The sequence below is a fragment of the Rhodamnia argentea genome, chromosome 4 (assembly GCF_020921035.1).
Source record: "Rhodamnia argentea isolate NSW1041297 chromosome 4, ASM2092103v1, whole genome shotgun sequence".
Taxonomy (NCBI): Eukaryota; Viridiplantae; Streptophyta; class Magnoliopsida; order Myrtales; family Myrtaceae; genus Rhodamnia; species Rhodamnia argentea.
This window is the reverse complement of record NC_063153.1, coordinates 4,173,924-4,191,216: the sequence shown is the minus strand read 5'-3', so window position 1 is coordinate 4,191,216 and position 17,293 is coordinate 4,173,924. Positions and strand designations below refer to the sequence as shown.

The window sequence follows — 17,293 nt, the reverse complement described above, 5'->3', positions numbered from 1 at the left end:
TCACATGTCCGACACGCCGGACTCGGGCGTCGGCAGAGTGTCGGCCCCATTGACCAAGTGTCGAAATGCCGATACGCGGTCAACACAACCGACACGGGTGTCGGGAGGTGTTGGACGAGTGTCGGTGTCGGACATGACACTCTTACTTAGGAGGAGTGTCGGTGCTACATAGTTGATAGCTTCTTTCCCGAACGGGGCTTTTGGGGATGTCACAGCCTCTTTAAAGGTCTAAAGCTCATTCTCTAAAAAATATGTTAGAAAATCAGGTCTAAAAGACATAGAAGTCTTTTGTCTTTTACTACGTCTAAGTTCATCGTCCATAGGATTGTTTGTAGATGTAGTATTCCGAGGCCTCTTATCATTATCAATTGGCTCATATAATGTGTTATATAGAAATATATTCTCAAAGAATGAAGCGTCTCTTGACTCAATGATCGTATTAACATGTATATTTGGGACCTCGGATTTATAAACAAGAAATCGATATGTACTACTATTAAGAGCACATCCAATAAAGACACAATCAACAGTTTTCGGTCATATCTTAACCTTTTTAGGCTTAGGAATCGCAACCTTAGCCAAACACCCCCACACTTTGAGATATTTCAAATTAGGCATTCTGACTTTTCATTTCTCATAAGGAGTTTGTTGTGTCTTTTTGTAGGGTACTCTATTTAAGATAAAATTCACCGTCAAAATAGCTTCCTCCCACAAATTTTGTGGTAAGCCGGAACTATTCAACAATGCATTCATTGTTTCCTTTAAGGACCGGTTTTTCCTTTCCGCCACTCCATTTGCTTATAGAGCATAAGGAGGGGTGATTTGGTGAATGATACCGGACTCAGAACAGATTTTCTCAAAAGGAAATTCATATTCACATCTTCTATCACTTCTGATCATTTTAATTTTCTTATTTAACTGAGTTTCAACTTCAGACTTATAAGTTCTAAAAGTATTCATAGCCTCATATTTACTACTAAGCAAATAAACATAACAATACTTCGAACAGTCATCTATAAATGTGATAAAAATATTTCTTACCACTCCTTGACGGTATTGCTTTCATATCACATATGTCAATGTGTACTAAATCTAAAGGTTCCGTGATTCTATTATCTACAAAATGAAAGGGAGGCTTACAAAAACTTAGATTCAACAAACACTTGGCACTTTTCATTTGGACAGTCAAACTTTGGCAATAACCCCATATTCATTAATTTCTTTATTGACTTATAATTAACATGTCATAATCTAGCGTACCATATATTAAGAGACTCAAGCACATAAACGAAAACAACTTTATTCATATCATTATTGGATACAATAGTCATTACATTCATCTTGAAAAGACCATCACTAAGATAACCCTTTCCTACATATATTTTATTTTTGGAGAGTACAAACTTATTAGATACAAACACCATCTTGAAGCCACTCTTGCTAAGGAGAGATCCGAACAGTAAATTCTTACATATCTCTGGCACATATAGCACATTATTTAGTGTAACTATTTTTCCAAATGTCATCTTCAGAGCAACATTTCCAATATCTTCAACCTTAGAGATCAATGAATTACCCATGTAGAGTTTTTCATTACCTCCCACAAAGCGTGTAGGATGAGAACATCGACTTGTTGGTGCGGATATGGCGAGTTGCTCCAATATCAATTCACCATTTCTTGGGGTTTCCCACCATGTTCCATTCGGATATCATAGCAAGAAGATTGATATCATCAACGCCATTGGAAATCTGTTCCACCACATTCACCCGAGTCTTTTGTCTTTTCTTGGCTCTACAGTCTTTGGCATGATGTCCACACTTTTCACAATTGTAGCATTTGCCAATGAACTTTTTCAGGCCTTGGGTGAATCCCTCTCTGTACTTTTTCCTCTTCTTATTGAGTTTCGAACCTTCTTCAACAACGTTGGCCATTGAGACCTCCAGGTTTTTGCCAACTTTCTTTTCAGAAAGTCTATTGTCTTCCTCTATCCTCAATCGAACAATTAAGTCTTCAAGTGATATCTCCTTTCTCTCATATTTAACATAAATCTTTAAATCTTTCCAAGACGATAGTAACTTTTCAATGAAAGCAGCCACTTGGAATGATTCACTTAAAATCATACCTTCAGCATGAATGTCATGCATGATCACTTGAAGTTCCCGAACTTGACTTAAGAGGGTTTTATGATCTACCATCTTGAAGTCTAGAAATTTACCGACGATGAATTTCTTCAACCTAGCATCTTCTATTTTGTACTTTTTGTCAAGACTTTCTCATAATTCTTTAGCTGTTTTCAGCGCACTATAAACATTGTAGAGTAAATTGTCGAAACCATTAAAGATGTAGTTGCGACATAGGAAGTCAGAATGCTTCCACACATCTACTGCAGCAAACCTTTCCTTGATTACCTCTCATTCATCCAACTTAGGAGCATCCTCATTGAGGAACCTTGCCGTATTCAAAGTCGTGAGATAGAACAACATCTTCTGTTGCCATCTCTTGAAATCGGTTCCATTGAACTTTTCCGGCTTTTCTCCATGAGTCGGAATCGACGCAATAATAGCTATCGATGTTGATGCCACTTTCTAATACGAAAGCAGAATTTAATAAAATATGGCAACTATACAAACCGAGCAACTAATACGGGAACCAAAATTTGTCTTAAGATTGTAGTTGCCTATAAGTATTCGTATAAGTAAAATAACGTTAATGGACAAACCCGAAACCAAATGTAAATGAGTAGTCCGAATGTAGAGGAATGATCCGAGCCCAACGAAATGACATTGTGTCCTTAAAACAAATTTATCCCCTCAATCGCTACCCAAGGGTCTTGGACAATTGTCTCCCAGGATAGAACGGATCGTCTTTCCTATGAAGCGATACTTCTTCAAAGGAAATCTTCGAACTCAACTTTGTAGAATAATCGCACAAATGATGAAAAATGAAATATGAATGACGAAAATGGCGGTAGTTTCTAATGCGAAGGTCAATGCTTTATTTATAGACAATGATGCGAAGAGTCACGAAAGAAGAGGTTAAGAACGAAGAATTACTAATTCGAACAGTTCTTTTTCAAACGAACAAAGAGTTACGAAAGTCACGAAACCATACGTTTTCATCTATGAAGGATTACAAATCGAAACACCTCATTTCGAACAAATATGTTCGTTCAAAGAAAAAATTCCCGAACAAACACATCTGTTTGGATGAAGGAAGTGTTCAAAAATTTCAATAGTGTCTATTCGAATTGTGTCCATTCGATTTAAAAAGAGTAGAATAAAATAAAATAAAAATAATGAAACTCGTGGGCTCGGGCTTGGCCCGAACCATACCGAGCCAGCCGAACGGCAGCGGTGGCGGTGCGCGCGTGTAGGTCCTCTCCCTTCCACAAAAGTGGGGTGCCCCTTGGGACCCAAACCCATTTGTGAAGTTTCAATATTTAAACTCATCTTCCATACACTCTTTTTCCCATATGGGACTCTCTATCCTTCATTTCTCATTTAACTTCTTATGGGACTTTGAAACCAAAGTCCCAACAATCTCAGCCATTTTGCTCAATATATGAGCTCGTTCGTCAACGAAAACAAAGCATAGAAGAGAATAACGAGAGGGGAGAGAGCAAAAACAGCACAAAAGATGAGTGAAAAGAGAAGGTTTACGCTCGGTCGCCATTAAAGGGTTCCAAGAGCTTTCAAGGCTCGGCCACCATCAACGGAGCAAAACCGAGCCCTAAAACTTATCCTCCGAGCTTCCCGAGGGTCCAAGGAGTCACCAAAACCTAGCCATTCAAGCTCTAGATCTCCAAAGAGGTATTTGCCATTTTTGAGCTTCAAGCTCGGGGTTTAATGGTGGATTTCACATCCGGCCATACTTTTGCAAAATACTTTGTTTAATCATGTCTAGTACTATCTCTAAGCTTGGTTGTGTGCTTGTTTTGCATCGATTTGGCCTTAAACCCCGTGATCGACCCTCACAAACCCCCGAATCTATCTCGGCTTCCCGAGGTCGTTTCAAGCAAAACCGAGGCTCTCGATTGTGCGGGTATGCTTCCTAGTTTTCATTGAATGTTGTTTGAATGATTAGTTCATAGGTTAACGTCCATTATGAGAGTTTGCATTCCACCGGAAAATATGGTTCAACCGATCGTGGTTAGGCTAGTTTTAGGTAGTTGTTGACACAAAACTCAAATATGTTAGTTTGGAACATGTTTAGGTTTGATTAGGATCAAAACGGGAACAAAAATGATGAAGTTTGGCCTCGGTTCAAAGTCGCCGGTGAGAATTTCAGCAAATTTTCTGAAATTTTCACTGTTCCAAGATCGTCCTCGCCAAGTCGGTGACCAATCAACTACCGATCAACCCTTAGTTGATCGGTCAATGCGAATGTGGCACCACATTAGCAAATCGGCCTTTTAATCCTTTCAAAAAATTAATAAAAATCAATCGGACTACCATGATTTGGCTCGGAAAAGGATACTTTTGGTGCCAAAATTTGTATGCAAAGATCACTTCAATGCCTAAAGTTTCAATCGGATCATTTAAGTGTCAAGTAAAATATAAAATAATCACTTTGGTACCTCTGACGAGAATTTCGGGCGAAAATTAATATGTGGCTTTTTCAATTATAATTATTATCCGAACTGGAAAATTTTTTAGGAACCCCATCCATGTGGACTTAAGAAAACAACATCGTTTCATCCAATGTAGTAATTATTGGCTGAGTTGAAATTTTTTATAGAAATCTCATCCACGTGGACTTGAGAAAAGATGTTTGTTTCATCCGATGTGGCCACGTCGGATGAAATGGTGTCGTTTGCTTCGTCATATTAATGAAATGGCCACGTCGGATGAAACGGCGTCATTTTCTTCATTATATTAATGAATGAAACAAAAGTCCCCTTCACAAGAACAGAACAAAAACTTCATTTTCTCTATTGCGCCATTCCCCTTCATAGTCTTGTCACTCTTTCACCATCGCTTGCGATTTAACTCCGTCGCTCGCCATTGCACTCCATTTCTCGCTAACCGTGATAGGTATGTAAGCTTCCCCCATTACTCACGAACTTGATTGGGAAAGAAAAATTAAGGCTTCAATTGGATAGAAAATTGAGGGCTTTTAGAAGTGGAGCATAATGAGGGCTTCGTAGGGCTTTCTCCATCATTATTGGTGAATGTGTGGGGATGATGGCGCTCCGGGGGAATTGCACATACATCTAGGGCTTGGTGGGACTTCCATGTGAAAAAAGCTCGGTCTTTATTTGTGTGGTCTCAAGATAGGGCTTGATGGGGACCTCAAGATAAATTTTGTGGCGTTTATGATAAATTATCGGGGATTTTCCGCTCGATAGGGACCTCCATATGAAAAAAAATGGGGTGTTTCTTGCATTTAGTTTTTGTTGTGTATAAAAATAAGACTTGGTGGGAACCTCAACAGTGCATTTATGATAATTTATTAGTTTTTGTTGTTGAGTGGGGACCTCCATGTTAAATTTTTTTTGTCTTTGTTTGCTTTGTTATCTGTTGCTCAGAAAAGTTGCGTTGTGGTCCCAACACATAATAACTTTTTTCCTTGGTTGTAGTGTTGGCATGGGGATAAGCAACATCTTGTAGCCATTATTGTACGGTATGATGATAAATTTGTTACTGGCATTGATGAGTAGGAATATGAAGGTGGGCTTAAAGGTACAATCATTATCAATGTAAGCAACGCATCCTATATTCAATTCTCGAGAGAGATACTATGTTATTTTATATGCAAAATAGATAAATTGCATTAATGTATTCCTAGGAAGGCCTTGTGTGACGAGTTACGATTCTTCTACGATGATAATGGACTTAGGGATATTAGTTACCATTATCTTCATAGTAAGGAAGCGACGGTGTATGTTGAGCATGACGATGATGATGAAGATAAAGATAAAGATAATAAGGGAACTCAAATAGGAGAAGTAGGAAAATAATCTGTTTTAGACGAAGGGCGCTTTGAGGAGCAAGAATGAGCAGCAAGTAATGTTGAGCAAGTTCAGCAAAAAGGGAGATGTCCCAAAGTATATGGTGAGGACATGGATGATGAAGGATTAACAGAAGCACGGGAATACGCAAAAGCTAGTGAATTAGAAGATGAAGCTTTGGCATTTGTCAATTGTCCAAGTGATGATGATGAAGAAGAACTTGCACATTCAAGGCAAAAGTAAAGGGAATTTGGGAGAAACAAAATTGTAGCCTTTGGAGAGTCGTATGAATCTCAACCAGAAAATAGGGACGAAGGAGGTGTAGCTACGGGTAATGAAACCGATTATGAAGAAAGTGGCAGCGACGACGAGAGTGCTAGTTCCAAGAGTGAACTTCAAGGTGATAAAGCACCTGTACGTAGAAGAAGGAAAAGTAAGTATCCTTGCTATGATTGTCTTGTTGCATGTCTAATTTTGTTTGTAGGAACGAGGTTTGATAATGCAAAATAGTTAAAAGAAGCTATTGTTAAAAGCCAATTTTTTAACAAAGGTGTGTGGAATTTTATAGTAATACTAAGGATTTTCTCAAAGCTAAGTATTCACAATGAAATTATTCTTGAAAGATTTATGGCACACTGAGTAAGAGAACCGGGTTATTCCAGATTAAAAGGGTAAAAAGTTTATGGTTGTCAAAGCATTTCTTCAACACTATTTAAGCGATGCCCCGAGATCAAAAGTCCTCGATTGAAGCTGTTAGTGAAGGAGCATATAGGGGTTAATATGTCGAGGAATCAACAAAAAAAGAGCCAAGCAGAAAGTGATGAAGGCATTGATGGGTCGGTATAAGGAAGAGTATGTCTACGTTTGGGATTATGCATATGAGTGTAGGCTTCAAAAACTCACCCAGTAGAGGTTGTGGAGAGGCTACTTCCCGACTCCGGAGCCAAGTTTGATAGATTTTATGTTTGCTTTGACGCATGCGGACATTGATTTTTGGTTAGTTGTAGAAGAATTGTACAATTAGATGAATGTTTTTTTTAAGGGGTTATACAAGGAGGAGTTATTGGCAGCCGTTAGGAGAGATGCCAATAATCAAATGTATCCCATAACTTGAGTTGTTGTCAAGGTAGAGAACAAGGACACTTGGTCTTGGTTCCTAAAAAGTTTGATGGTTGACGTTAGGATAACCGATAGGGGAGGTTGGGCATTCATCGGGGACCAGCAAAAGATAATGCCATTGTAAGTTGTATGATTTATGTTATTAAATTGCTTATTTTGCTTGTGCTTATAATATATATTTTTTGAATAATTGCAGGGACTTATTCCGATATTAGTTGAGTTGATACCATATGTTGAACATAAGATGAGTGCAAGGCACGTATATGCAAAATAGGCAAAGATCTATAAAAGAGACAAGTTACATAAGCAATTTTGGCGGATAGCAAAGAGTCCCAATATGGCTGAATTTAGAATAGCCAAGAAGGGATTGTTAGAGCTGACAAAGGAATGTTTTTAGACACTATTTCGAATTGAATCTAAGCATTGGTGTAAGGCATTCTTTAGCGAAGAATTCAAGTGCGATATTGTCAACAACAACCTTAGCGAAGCATTTAATGGTAGAATACTTGACCCTAGGTGCAAATCGATAATCAGCATGCTTGAAGACATATGAGTCGTGATTATGAGAAGGCTACATGCACAAAGAGATGAGACTGCAAAGTGGGCTAGACAACGTGGTCTTAGGATTGCAAAAAAATTGGATGCCAACTAGGTGCTACTAGGTTCTGTCATCCAATATGGAATGGCGATGATGGTTTTGAGATGGTTTTAAGATCTTGAGCAATGAAAATACGTATGTTGTCCACTTAGAGAGGAGAAAATGTTCACGTCGAGCTTGACAATTAACTAGAATTCCTTGTGCACATGCCATTTGTGCAATCCAGTAGAAGCAACAGAATCTAAAGGAATTCCTATATGAGTATTACAAGAAAAGCACATATCTTGAGTCTTACAAATTCATGATGTAGCCTCTCGGATCGAGCAAATTTTGGGAGCTAACATATCATGAAGCCCTATACCTTTGTCGTTGAAGAAGCTAATAGGAAGGCCAAAACGGAAAGAAGAATGGATGCGGAGGATGTCTCAAGTAAGAGAATGAGCATAACTAGTGCAAAGATGAAGTGCTCCTATTGCCTTGTAGAAGGGCACAATTAAAAAGATCGTGACTTAAAGAAGCAATATCAATAACAGCTTACTAATGGACCGAGTGTAGGGGTAGTTGTAGCTGAAGAGCCTACTGATGGGCTAGCTATAGGGCCAATAGTTGGGCCAGCTGATAGGCCTACCGATGGGCTACTGGAGGGGCATCTATAGGGCTAATCACCGAGTCGACAGTTGAAAAGGCAGAATTACCTGGTAAGTTGTAAAATTATTTGTGTTAGTTTTATTTTATGGACTTCACTTTGACTTTGTGACTTTATTATTTCTTTCTTTAGTAAGAAGAAGGCAAACTAATCTGGTTGCTGAAAGTGAGGCTTCACAATAGACAAGAGGGGCTCTCGAGAAAAATATCACGCAATGCAATTATGGCATCTATCCAGACGAATGTACTCAAATGACTATTTTGAATGTAAATTTTGTAGGACTCGTGCATTTCAATTATTGTATTTCATATCGTTGACTATGTGATTGTTATTGTAACTTGGGCTGAATACCGAGATTTTTATTGCTCAATACGGCCTAACTCGGGAGTCCAAGTCTGTGCCAAAGAAGAGTGCCCTGAAGAAGAAGACAACACCTGCAAATGCAAAACAACCGCCAACTACTAGAGCTCCTACAAAGAAGGTGCATGGAACAAAAAGAGCAGTTGAAGTACGTGGGCCGGTTGAAGAACCCGAAAGCCCAACTGAAGAACCTAAATGATGGGTTAGGAAGAGTACAAGAATCATGAATTAAGTCAAAAAGCCATCGAAAAGAAAAATATTGCGCCGAGGGGGGGAGGGATATTGATTGAATTGTTGATGTTGTTATGCTATGTCTTTTTTGTTACTTTTTCACATGTTTGGTGGAAGATTGACCTTGAATGATGGAGGAAAGCATGACTAATGGATGTTTTTGTTTGTGAAGGATCGGTTGGCATGGCTGATGGATGTTTTTGTTTGTGAATTATCGCTTGAATGTCAATGATAATAAAGTTTTTATCAGTAGCTTACTTTTTGTTGTTATGTTGTTCCTGGTTGATGTGAGGTTGCTGGTGTTATGTCGTTGCTGTGATGTTGCTAGAGTTTTTGTCTGTATAGGTTGAGTTATGCTTGCTCTAAGCAGTTGTTGGTGCATTTGCAGCATCGAACTACGCACCAGCAATTGCTAGTAAAAGTTGATGTTGCTGCTATTATTGCAGCACTAGTGTAACTTCTGGTGCAAGCCGTAGCAACATCAGTAGTAACACCTACGGTTGCTATTGAAGTGCAAACTATGTAACCACCAATGGCATTGAAATGATCATTTTCACTAAAAATTAGCACTGAAGTAATCATTTTGATAAAAACTTGGCACCAAAGTATTAGTTTTTTTACGCATGACCGGCACTAAAGTGATCACCTTCCGCAAACCACTACTCTTTCATTTGACTAGCGTTTCCAGCAAAAATTACAACAAACCATCAAATCACCAACAACTAACATCTCATTCAGAAACAAAGCAAAGGAAGTTGACAATATACAACAACTAATCTCAATAAAACTTGTAATGTGCACACCTAATGAGTTCCAACCTCAACTTAACAAAAAGTAGATAGCAAACTCTTGTTCCGTACAACAATTAAGGAAAAACATCAAACCAATAACATAACTATAAATTACCATTCACAACTACATGTTTCATTTATTTTCAACTATGGTAGATTGAGAAACCTATTCTCATCGGTCTCTTTACATTTGCCTATGAAATAGGCTGCACAACAGAACAATAAGACAATCAATGCTCGAGAACAAATTCTTTCAATTTTCATGCTTGAAACTTTCTTCTTCAAATGGTTGACCAAAGATGCTAAAGCCTTATTTCAACTTGCATTGACTGAACATCAACATCCTCCAACTCGTCCATTAATATAGGTAAAGGTTGATGTCATCCTTCAAGAAGGTTCAATATCATCTCGGTTGCTCGTTTGCAAAATTTCGCACTAGCCAATTTGAAATATTTGCATTTCAAGCCTTCTCTATACCTGGCTCATCCATTGAATCGTCTCTCCGGATTCAACCGAGTCCAAGATGTCATTATTGGACCCGATAACCCACAATAACAATAACACTTGCCTTATCGCTTCAAGAAAAATTGAGGTTAGGTTTTGAAATGCTGCTGAAGTCGCTGGTGCCACTTGTGAAGCCTCCCACTTGTAAGTTTGAGCTGTCATTTGTTTTTTTGGCAAACCGAAATTGGGGTTAGGCTTTGAAATTGGGGATTTTCTTAAATGAGCTGATTTAGGATTTGAGGCGCTGCTAAAACCGCTCTTGAAGCCCTCCACTTCCAAGTTTGAGCTGTGATTTCTTTGGTGAAAATCGAAATCAGGCTAGGGTTTGCAATTGGAAAATTTTTTCTTGAAATAGCTGATTTGGGGTTATTATTTGAATTACCATGTCCAAAACGACGTCGTGAAGGCTTCAACAACTGGCTGGACTCTTCGGCAACCACGTGGACTTCACTTATTAATAAAATAAGGCCCCGTCAGAATTCAAGGGGGCAAATTAGAATTGGCATTGAAACAATCGCTTCTAAAAAAACTTGTCACTTAAGTAACCTGATTGAAACTTTTAGCACCAAAGTGTTCTTCGTACACAACTTTTGGCACCAAAAATGTCCTTTTGCCCGATTTGGTTACGTGTCGCGAACCAAAACTTTTCAAAAATAAAATGATTTTTCAGAAAAAAAAAAATTTGATTTTCGAAAATTAAAAATTTAAAAATTAATCCGATAGTCGTGGGTCGGCCACGTAGCACTTCCCATGTCGTTAGATCAATAAATGATTAAAAAATAAAATCCAATCGGATGATTCGTAGGCTAACACGTGGCATTAGATTAAAATTTGTGGGAAAAACTCCTAAAAATTTTTAAAATGGAAAAATTATAAAACAAATAGAAAACAAATAAAATTTTAAAAAACATAAAAATATTAAATAAATAAATAATCTGAATATTCCAAAAAACCCCCAAAAAAAAAGGAAATTGTCACAATCGACTGGCCTAACCTAGTTGGGGTGCTTTGACCCCCTCTTTTTTTCCCCATAAAATGACGATTTTGCCCTCTAGGCAGATTATCTTCAATCTCTCCAAACCAATCCCAAATTTGAATAACAATTTTTCTGAGCCTTTAGGGTTATACTAGGGATGCCATGACTCGTCTCAATATGTTTTATCCACATGTTTTGGATTCTTGGTTCCACACTTACTTCATTAATTGTGATTAGTAGGACTAGTCTTCTTGATCCGTATGAAAATTTAATTCAGACTTACCTCACTTGAAAATTGAGTCTGCATGAAATTATAGTTAGGAAAATCACTTGACATTAGGTGCCGAAAGGGCGTTTGTGGAAATATTGGTGTAATCTAGTCCCCAAACAGAAAGTCTTTGGTCCCATAGAATCGAATGGCTTCTCTCAATTGCTCGGTGAGGTACCCAATCAACATTCCAAAAATGGCTGATGGTGATTCCTTTTGCATGCACACGTTGCACATGCCCCTCGTCCACACTAAAAGGTCAAACCCGATATTTAAATCCCATCTCGATTTGGTATGGGTCCGAGAGGGCCCGAGCTAAGCCTCCACATCTTTGACTAAGAGGCCTTGGCAATCCATTAGGTCGAGGATTTTCCTCTAGGGTCGGATTGCAATATACACACCTCAAAGTTCGACTATATTATTACTCTATTTCCTACGACATTTTCCCAACACCTATAGCCCTCGGTCTCCCTTCTTTGCATTGCCGCCACCATCGATCAAGACGAGATGGAGGCGGAGGTGCCGAGGTGCCGAGGTGCGGTGGTGATGCGGTGTAAGGAAGATGGAAGAGAGGAAGGAGATGGAGAGAATAGTGAGTGCTGTTAGCCTTCTTTATTTATTTCTTTTAGTTAGTATGAACCGTCATCTATCATTTAAGTTCCTTTCAACGGGATGCTTCATCGATTCGAGACGTCTCCTTTTGGCTTTTCCATGAACTTTCAAACGTCTCACGATTCTATTTTACTAATGGCGAAAATGATTTGCTTTGGCGGCGTCTTGTATTTAGATTAAACTACAAAAACTTGGCAGCTTCAGGAAGTAACAAGCCCGTGAACTCTAACGTTTCTTTCACAGTTTTGTCTACTTACCCGTCATCCTGAAAAAAAAATTTAAAATTGATCTTCTCGACCTTTGTACATAAACTTACCTTTTTGTCCAACAAAACAAGATACAACTATTTATTCCATGAATTTAGATTACTCTAAAGAATCATATATAGACGATTCTACTGCGAATTTTACTAGTGATAAAGTCACTATGACGGATACCCTATATAGCCGAAGAATTTCGCTACACCTGCTGCCCTCGAATAGAAATTGCTCACTTCGTACATTCATCGTGACCTTGTATCATTGACACGTGTCATTGCAAACCAACGATAAATTCCAATACGAAGAAAGTTTTACTTTCAATAACGAAGCAATTACTTTCTTAAAAAGTCGTCCATTTGGTTTTCCACGTCAAATATGCAATTGATATATGACATAATTTCTCATTTTATCGATATATCATTATAGAGAGGGTGCTTCTTTCTTTGAAAAGGAGAATTCAACTCATCCATGGCATCCCAAATTCAATTGGCTAGGATGAATGAGTAGTTTGAAATAGAGGTATCTTACTGCATTGATTTAAAGTTTGACTTTTGCTGTTGATTATTATTCCATTATAATCAAATCAGCCTTGTTGGCACATGCTACCGGCAAAGAAATGCATTCATAAATATGGATTTCCAGGAATTCCTTATTCGCCAGGGGATTTGATCTATCATACAAAGTCATCCCCATGATCAGATCTCACTAGTTTCGCCAACAAACTTGTTATTCTGCTCTCTCACTAAGTCCTGACCACTGAAATAGAACTCGGCTTAAATCATAGACCAAAGAAATACTCCTAGTTGGGGCGGGTGCAATCGATCCTAATCTCGCCTTGGTTCCCGGTCTTGACCTCGATCCGACCCATCTTCGTGATCGCGGTGACGAAGGCCTGTTGGAACGCAGCGTTGTTCGACGCAAACAGGTTGACCGTGGCCCTTGACCTCGGATCGGAGAACAACGTCTGGTCGGAGGTGAAGAGGCCCTTTCCTTGTTGGAGGTTCTGGTAGTAGGCATTGTCGAACCTCTGAGGCGACGTGGGGTCCATGTTGATGGCGATCCGGGGGTCCACATTGATCGGGCACATTTGCCTCAGCTGCAGTGCGTAGCCGAAGTTCAGGGTCGGGTCGATCCGCCTTGCCGGGCTGAAGTTGTAGATCCGCTTGGAGAATTTGCCGCAGTGAGAGAATCCAATCGTGTGCGCACCTAATGTTACCCGGGAAAAACCAACTTTTAGCGTTTGAAATCGAATAGTTTTGTTCACTTGTCAATGACAACCGGTATAGTAGTTACATAAGCTATTCTATCATGAAAGGTGGTGTGATTATTTTAGGACCACAATAAGCATTAGACTACAGCCGTCTGAGCTATGATATGTTATATACATGAATCTATAGCTAATTCAGTGGACTATAATGCTTGCCTAGCTGTCTAGCACATTGCTCCAATAAGAGGCAATTGGGTATTTTTGAACACTTTTCTTCCTCTTCCAATGATTATATTTAGATGACATACAAGGATGTGTTGCATAAACGTGGAAGTTGTCATACATCTTGACTTGACGGCTTACCTAATTTATGCAAAACCATTTTACTCTTTTCATGTAGATGTTGCCAATTATATTAAACAATTATAGCTTATGCTGCAATAATTCTATAACTTGGAATTCTGTGCCACTCTCGGGCACCGTTCATTTCGCAAAATATGAATGACTTGAAAAATATATTTTTTAAAATAACCGACTGTATTGGTTGAAATATTTAGTTAATGGAAAAGTGTTTCATTGTCGACAACAAGTTATGTCTAAATATTTTAGTGGATAACGGAATTAATTTTTTATTCACTTATTTTTGTAGGCGATATAAACGAATAATTTTAGGAAATTTTTTCACAAATCATTAATTTTTTGTGAAATAAACGGAGTTTTAAAAATAATTCTTCCGAAAGAACTCATCAATCGAATAATAATACTTCTAATTAATATATTTATACAAGAAAAGGTACTTGACTTCGAGGGTGAAAATAATTAAGTGAAAAAGAAAGGATTAGCATGTAATTACATGGTCTATTGATCTCTTTTCTTAGTGATCCACCAAATCTCCTAATAAGGTGAAATTAATTACCTGACAAGGCGATCATGTCAGTTTGGGAGAGCCCGCGCGAAGCGAACATAGAGTTGAGCTGGTTCAAATTGAAACCAGGCTGAGGAAGATTGTGTTGAACACCAAGTTTAGTTGATATTCTTCCATCACGTCTCCCCAATTCAACACTATAGAATGGCCCTCCTGCCTGCACAAAATTTCCGAAATTATGCTAAGAATAGCAAGTGATTATAACATGATCGTGCGACATTATCTAATTGCCGAAACCAAAGAAGAATAAAAATGAAGATACTCGATTACAATTGTTATTGATTTTAACAGGAAAATCAATTCCATACATACTATTGTTTTGTCATGTTGTGGATTAGAGTAGCATATTGGCATATTCCATAGTCGAGCACTCTATAAGAGTTCAAAAATTATGTGCCTCTAAAGTCATATCATAAATCCTCGAGTTTAAATATATGGTCTGCTTTTCACCGGGGTGAAAAGACTTAGATGAATAATCGACCTCATGAAATGACAGAATTTTGGAAAATGAAGTTAGTGGCGGGCCCTCATCGTACCAACGAAACGACATCTCTAGTGGCAAGAGCCAAGATATCGGCACAGGAGACTTTGTTCCGGCACTGGGGAACGCCATCCACTGCCGCCTTAGCTTTCATCACGGTGTCGAATCCGTCGCCGGCGAGCGACAGATCATCGGGATGGTCTTTCTCGTCATTGCCTGTGGCCGACGCTATGAGCACCGAAGCGTCGCATCCCTAACAAAAACCCCGAAAGGAAAAAAAAAAAACAGAAACAAAATCAACAATCATAGAATTATGTACCGAAGCTAACAAATTTTTTATCCCGATGTGTAGACTACTGTTTTTTGAAAACTGACCCTGACGAAGCAATCGTGGAAGAAGAGGCGGAGAGTAGCCGGGGCGGTGATGAAGGTCTGCTGGAACTTCTGGGTCACGGCCGACCGGACGAGGGACTCGACGTTCGGGCACGTGTTCTGGTAGAAACCCGTCCTGAGCTGCGCCGAAACCGCGCTCAACAGAAGAGCAAAGCTCAGAGACGACACCAGAAACCTACGACCCTCCATTGTCTGAAGATGATGCCTGTTTCTGGTTGTTGCTTCACATGCATCCGATGGGGTTGGCCATTACCGTCAGCCACCTATTTATCCACAAAATCTCCAGAGAAAACCTAAAGGGGTTTAAAGAAATGGGAATGATTAAGTGGAATCTGGTGTGGGATTAGAGAAATCAATTTTCCTTGGCAGGTCGCAGTCTGGACAGTCGATGAACATGCTGGTTCATTTCGGATTGAGGTGGGAATGTGGCGAGAAGAGAAAGCATTAGAAAATATGATTATGGTCGTGTCGTGTTCATGCAAGTAAACAATGTTAAAAGATGGGATAACGACACAAAAGTTCATTGAACTTTGGCTCAATGTATAATGTGATCCCTAAGCTTTGGCCTAATATTCAATGTGGCCCCCAAACTTTTGGTACATATCTAATGTAGTCCTTTTTTTTTTATCAGAACAATGTAGTCCTTGAACTATATGAAAATATTCAATGCAGTCATTCCATTAATTTAAGATCGGAGACAATATTGAACATTTTTATATAGTTCATGGATTAAATTGAAAGTGTACTAAAAGTTCAAGGATCAGATTAAACAAATTAAAAGCTCAAGGATCACATTCACATTATATTAAAGTTCATGGATTACATTGAATAAATTAAAAATTAACGACCATTTATGTCAAATTTTTTCTCGAAAGATAAGAACGCTTGCACATGATTGCGAGTGGGCCTCTGAGACGAGTTCGTCTGATTCCTTCTGTTCTCATCTTGAGCTTGGTAGGATCACGACGAAGCATACAAGCTTCCAGACATACAATTAAAGCAAGGAATAGAAAATTTTAATTTGGCTCCAATTATTTAGACACTGACAAACAATTGCAGAAGATTCTCCTAGACTGCCTTTTTAAAACTAAGTCAAGTCTTCATGAGCAGCCCGACTCACGAGAGGGCAAGACCTAAACCAGGTCCCTCCAAATTTATATGGCTGTTGATCATGTGATTTGCAGGGCGGAACTCATATCATTCCGTAAATTGGGGGAACTCCTACTGTTATTGCTAAACTTATGCCATATATGGTACAAGAGTCGGGATACAAAAACGGTGTGAACATATTAAAGGAAACAAAACATAGTAGATGTACAGATACAAAAATTTCACATCTTACATTTCATATCCGCAGTTGGCAACTGTGTAGAATAGGAAATGAATCTTTATGCACATACTCCATCTCAAGTTGTAGGACGACCAGCGATGACTGGATTGCCACGTCAAATTAGTAAGGCGAGATTTAGCCTAGAGAACATGATTACACTTCTCCTTAATTGTTTGGGGACTAAATTGGTTTTGTTAAAATGTTAAGGATTTGATTGATTTTCGTATAATAGATTTAGGGCTGATTGTGCAAAATTTCCATCAAAACGTGGTCAACGGTTTAGAAAATTTTGATTTTAACTTTTCTAAAAGAAAAGTGAATGAATAATGTGCGCCACCGGCCAACATTCCCCACTGGCCGGCCGGCATGTGTTCTTGTGGTAATTTTGTTGCATGTGTTAAAGCTCCGTCAGGCAAAGGGACTGTATCTAAGAAAAACTTAGAAAATTCGCATGTATAGGTCAAAGCAATGTTGAAGTAAATTTTGAAATCTTGAAACCCCTGTTGTATGCTGCTAGATGTAAAAATAAAACTTGATAGAAAATCAGTCATTGTTCCATTGAATTAATTTATTGAGAGCCATATTTTGTAACAAAATAAGCCCTTCTCTTGTTGAAATCAATGTAGATATGATTTTGGATA

The 17,293-nt window shown here is 38.6% G+C and overlaps 2 protein-coding genes across 3 annotated transcripts in view; one reads left to right on the top strand and one right to left on the bottom strand.

The window, feature by feature from the left end:
- Nucleotides 1–17,293, top strand: part of LOC115730703 (U3 small nucleolar RNA-associated protein 25-like) — a 321,158-nt gene that overhangs the window by 252,411 nt on the left and 51,454 nt on the right. For both annotated transcript variants that reach the window (XM_048278390.1, XM_048278388.1), the window contains exon 3: nucleotides 6,859–6,863. The gene's annotated coding sequence lies outside the window, so the exon portion shown is untranslated. The remainder of the gene's footprint in view (nucleotides 1–6,858; nucleotides 6,864–17,293) is intronic.
- LOC115750814 (peroxidase 45) lies at nucleotides 12,938–15,659 on the bottom strand. The gene is made up of 4 exons (XM_030688376.2): nucleotides 15,305–15,659; nucleotides 14,985–15,182; nucleotides 14,440–14,605; nucleotides 12,938–13,522 (listed from the first exon to the last, which is right to left on the bottom strand). The coding sequence occupies exons 1-4, from the start codon at nucleotides 15,509–15,511 to the stop codon at nucleotides 13,116–13,118; spliced, it is 978 nt and encodes a 325-aa protein (XP_030544236.1). The 5' UTR covers nucleotides 15,512–15,659; the 3' UTR covers nucleotides 12,938–13,115.

Coding starts and splice junctions, on each gene's coding strand:
- LOC115750814 (XM_030688376.2), bottom strand. CDS start 15,511: ATGGAGGGTCGTAGGTTTCTGGTGTCGTCTCTGAGCTTTGCTCTTCTG. Junction 14,606..14,984: donor CTAGAGATGTCGTTTCGTTG/GTACGATGAGGG, acceptor AATTTTGTGCAG/GCAGGAGGGCCATTCTATAG. Junction 13,523..14,439: donor TGACATGATCGCCTTGTCAG/GTAATTAATTTC, acceptor GGGTAACATTAG/GTGCGCACACGATTGGATTC.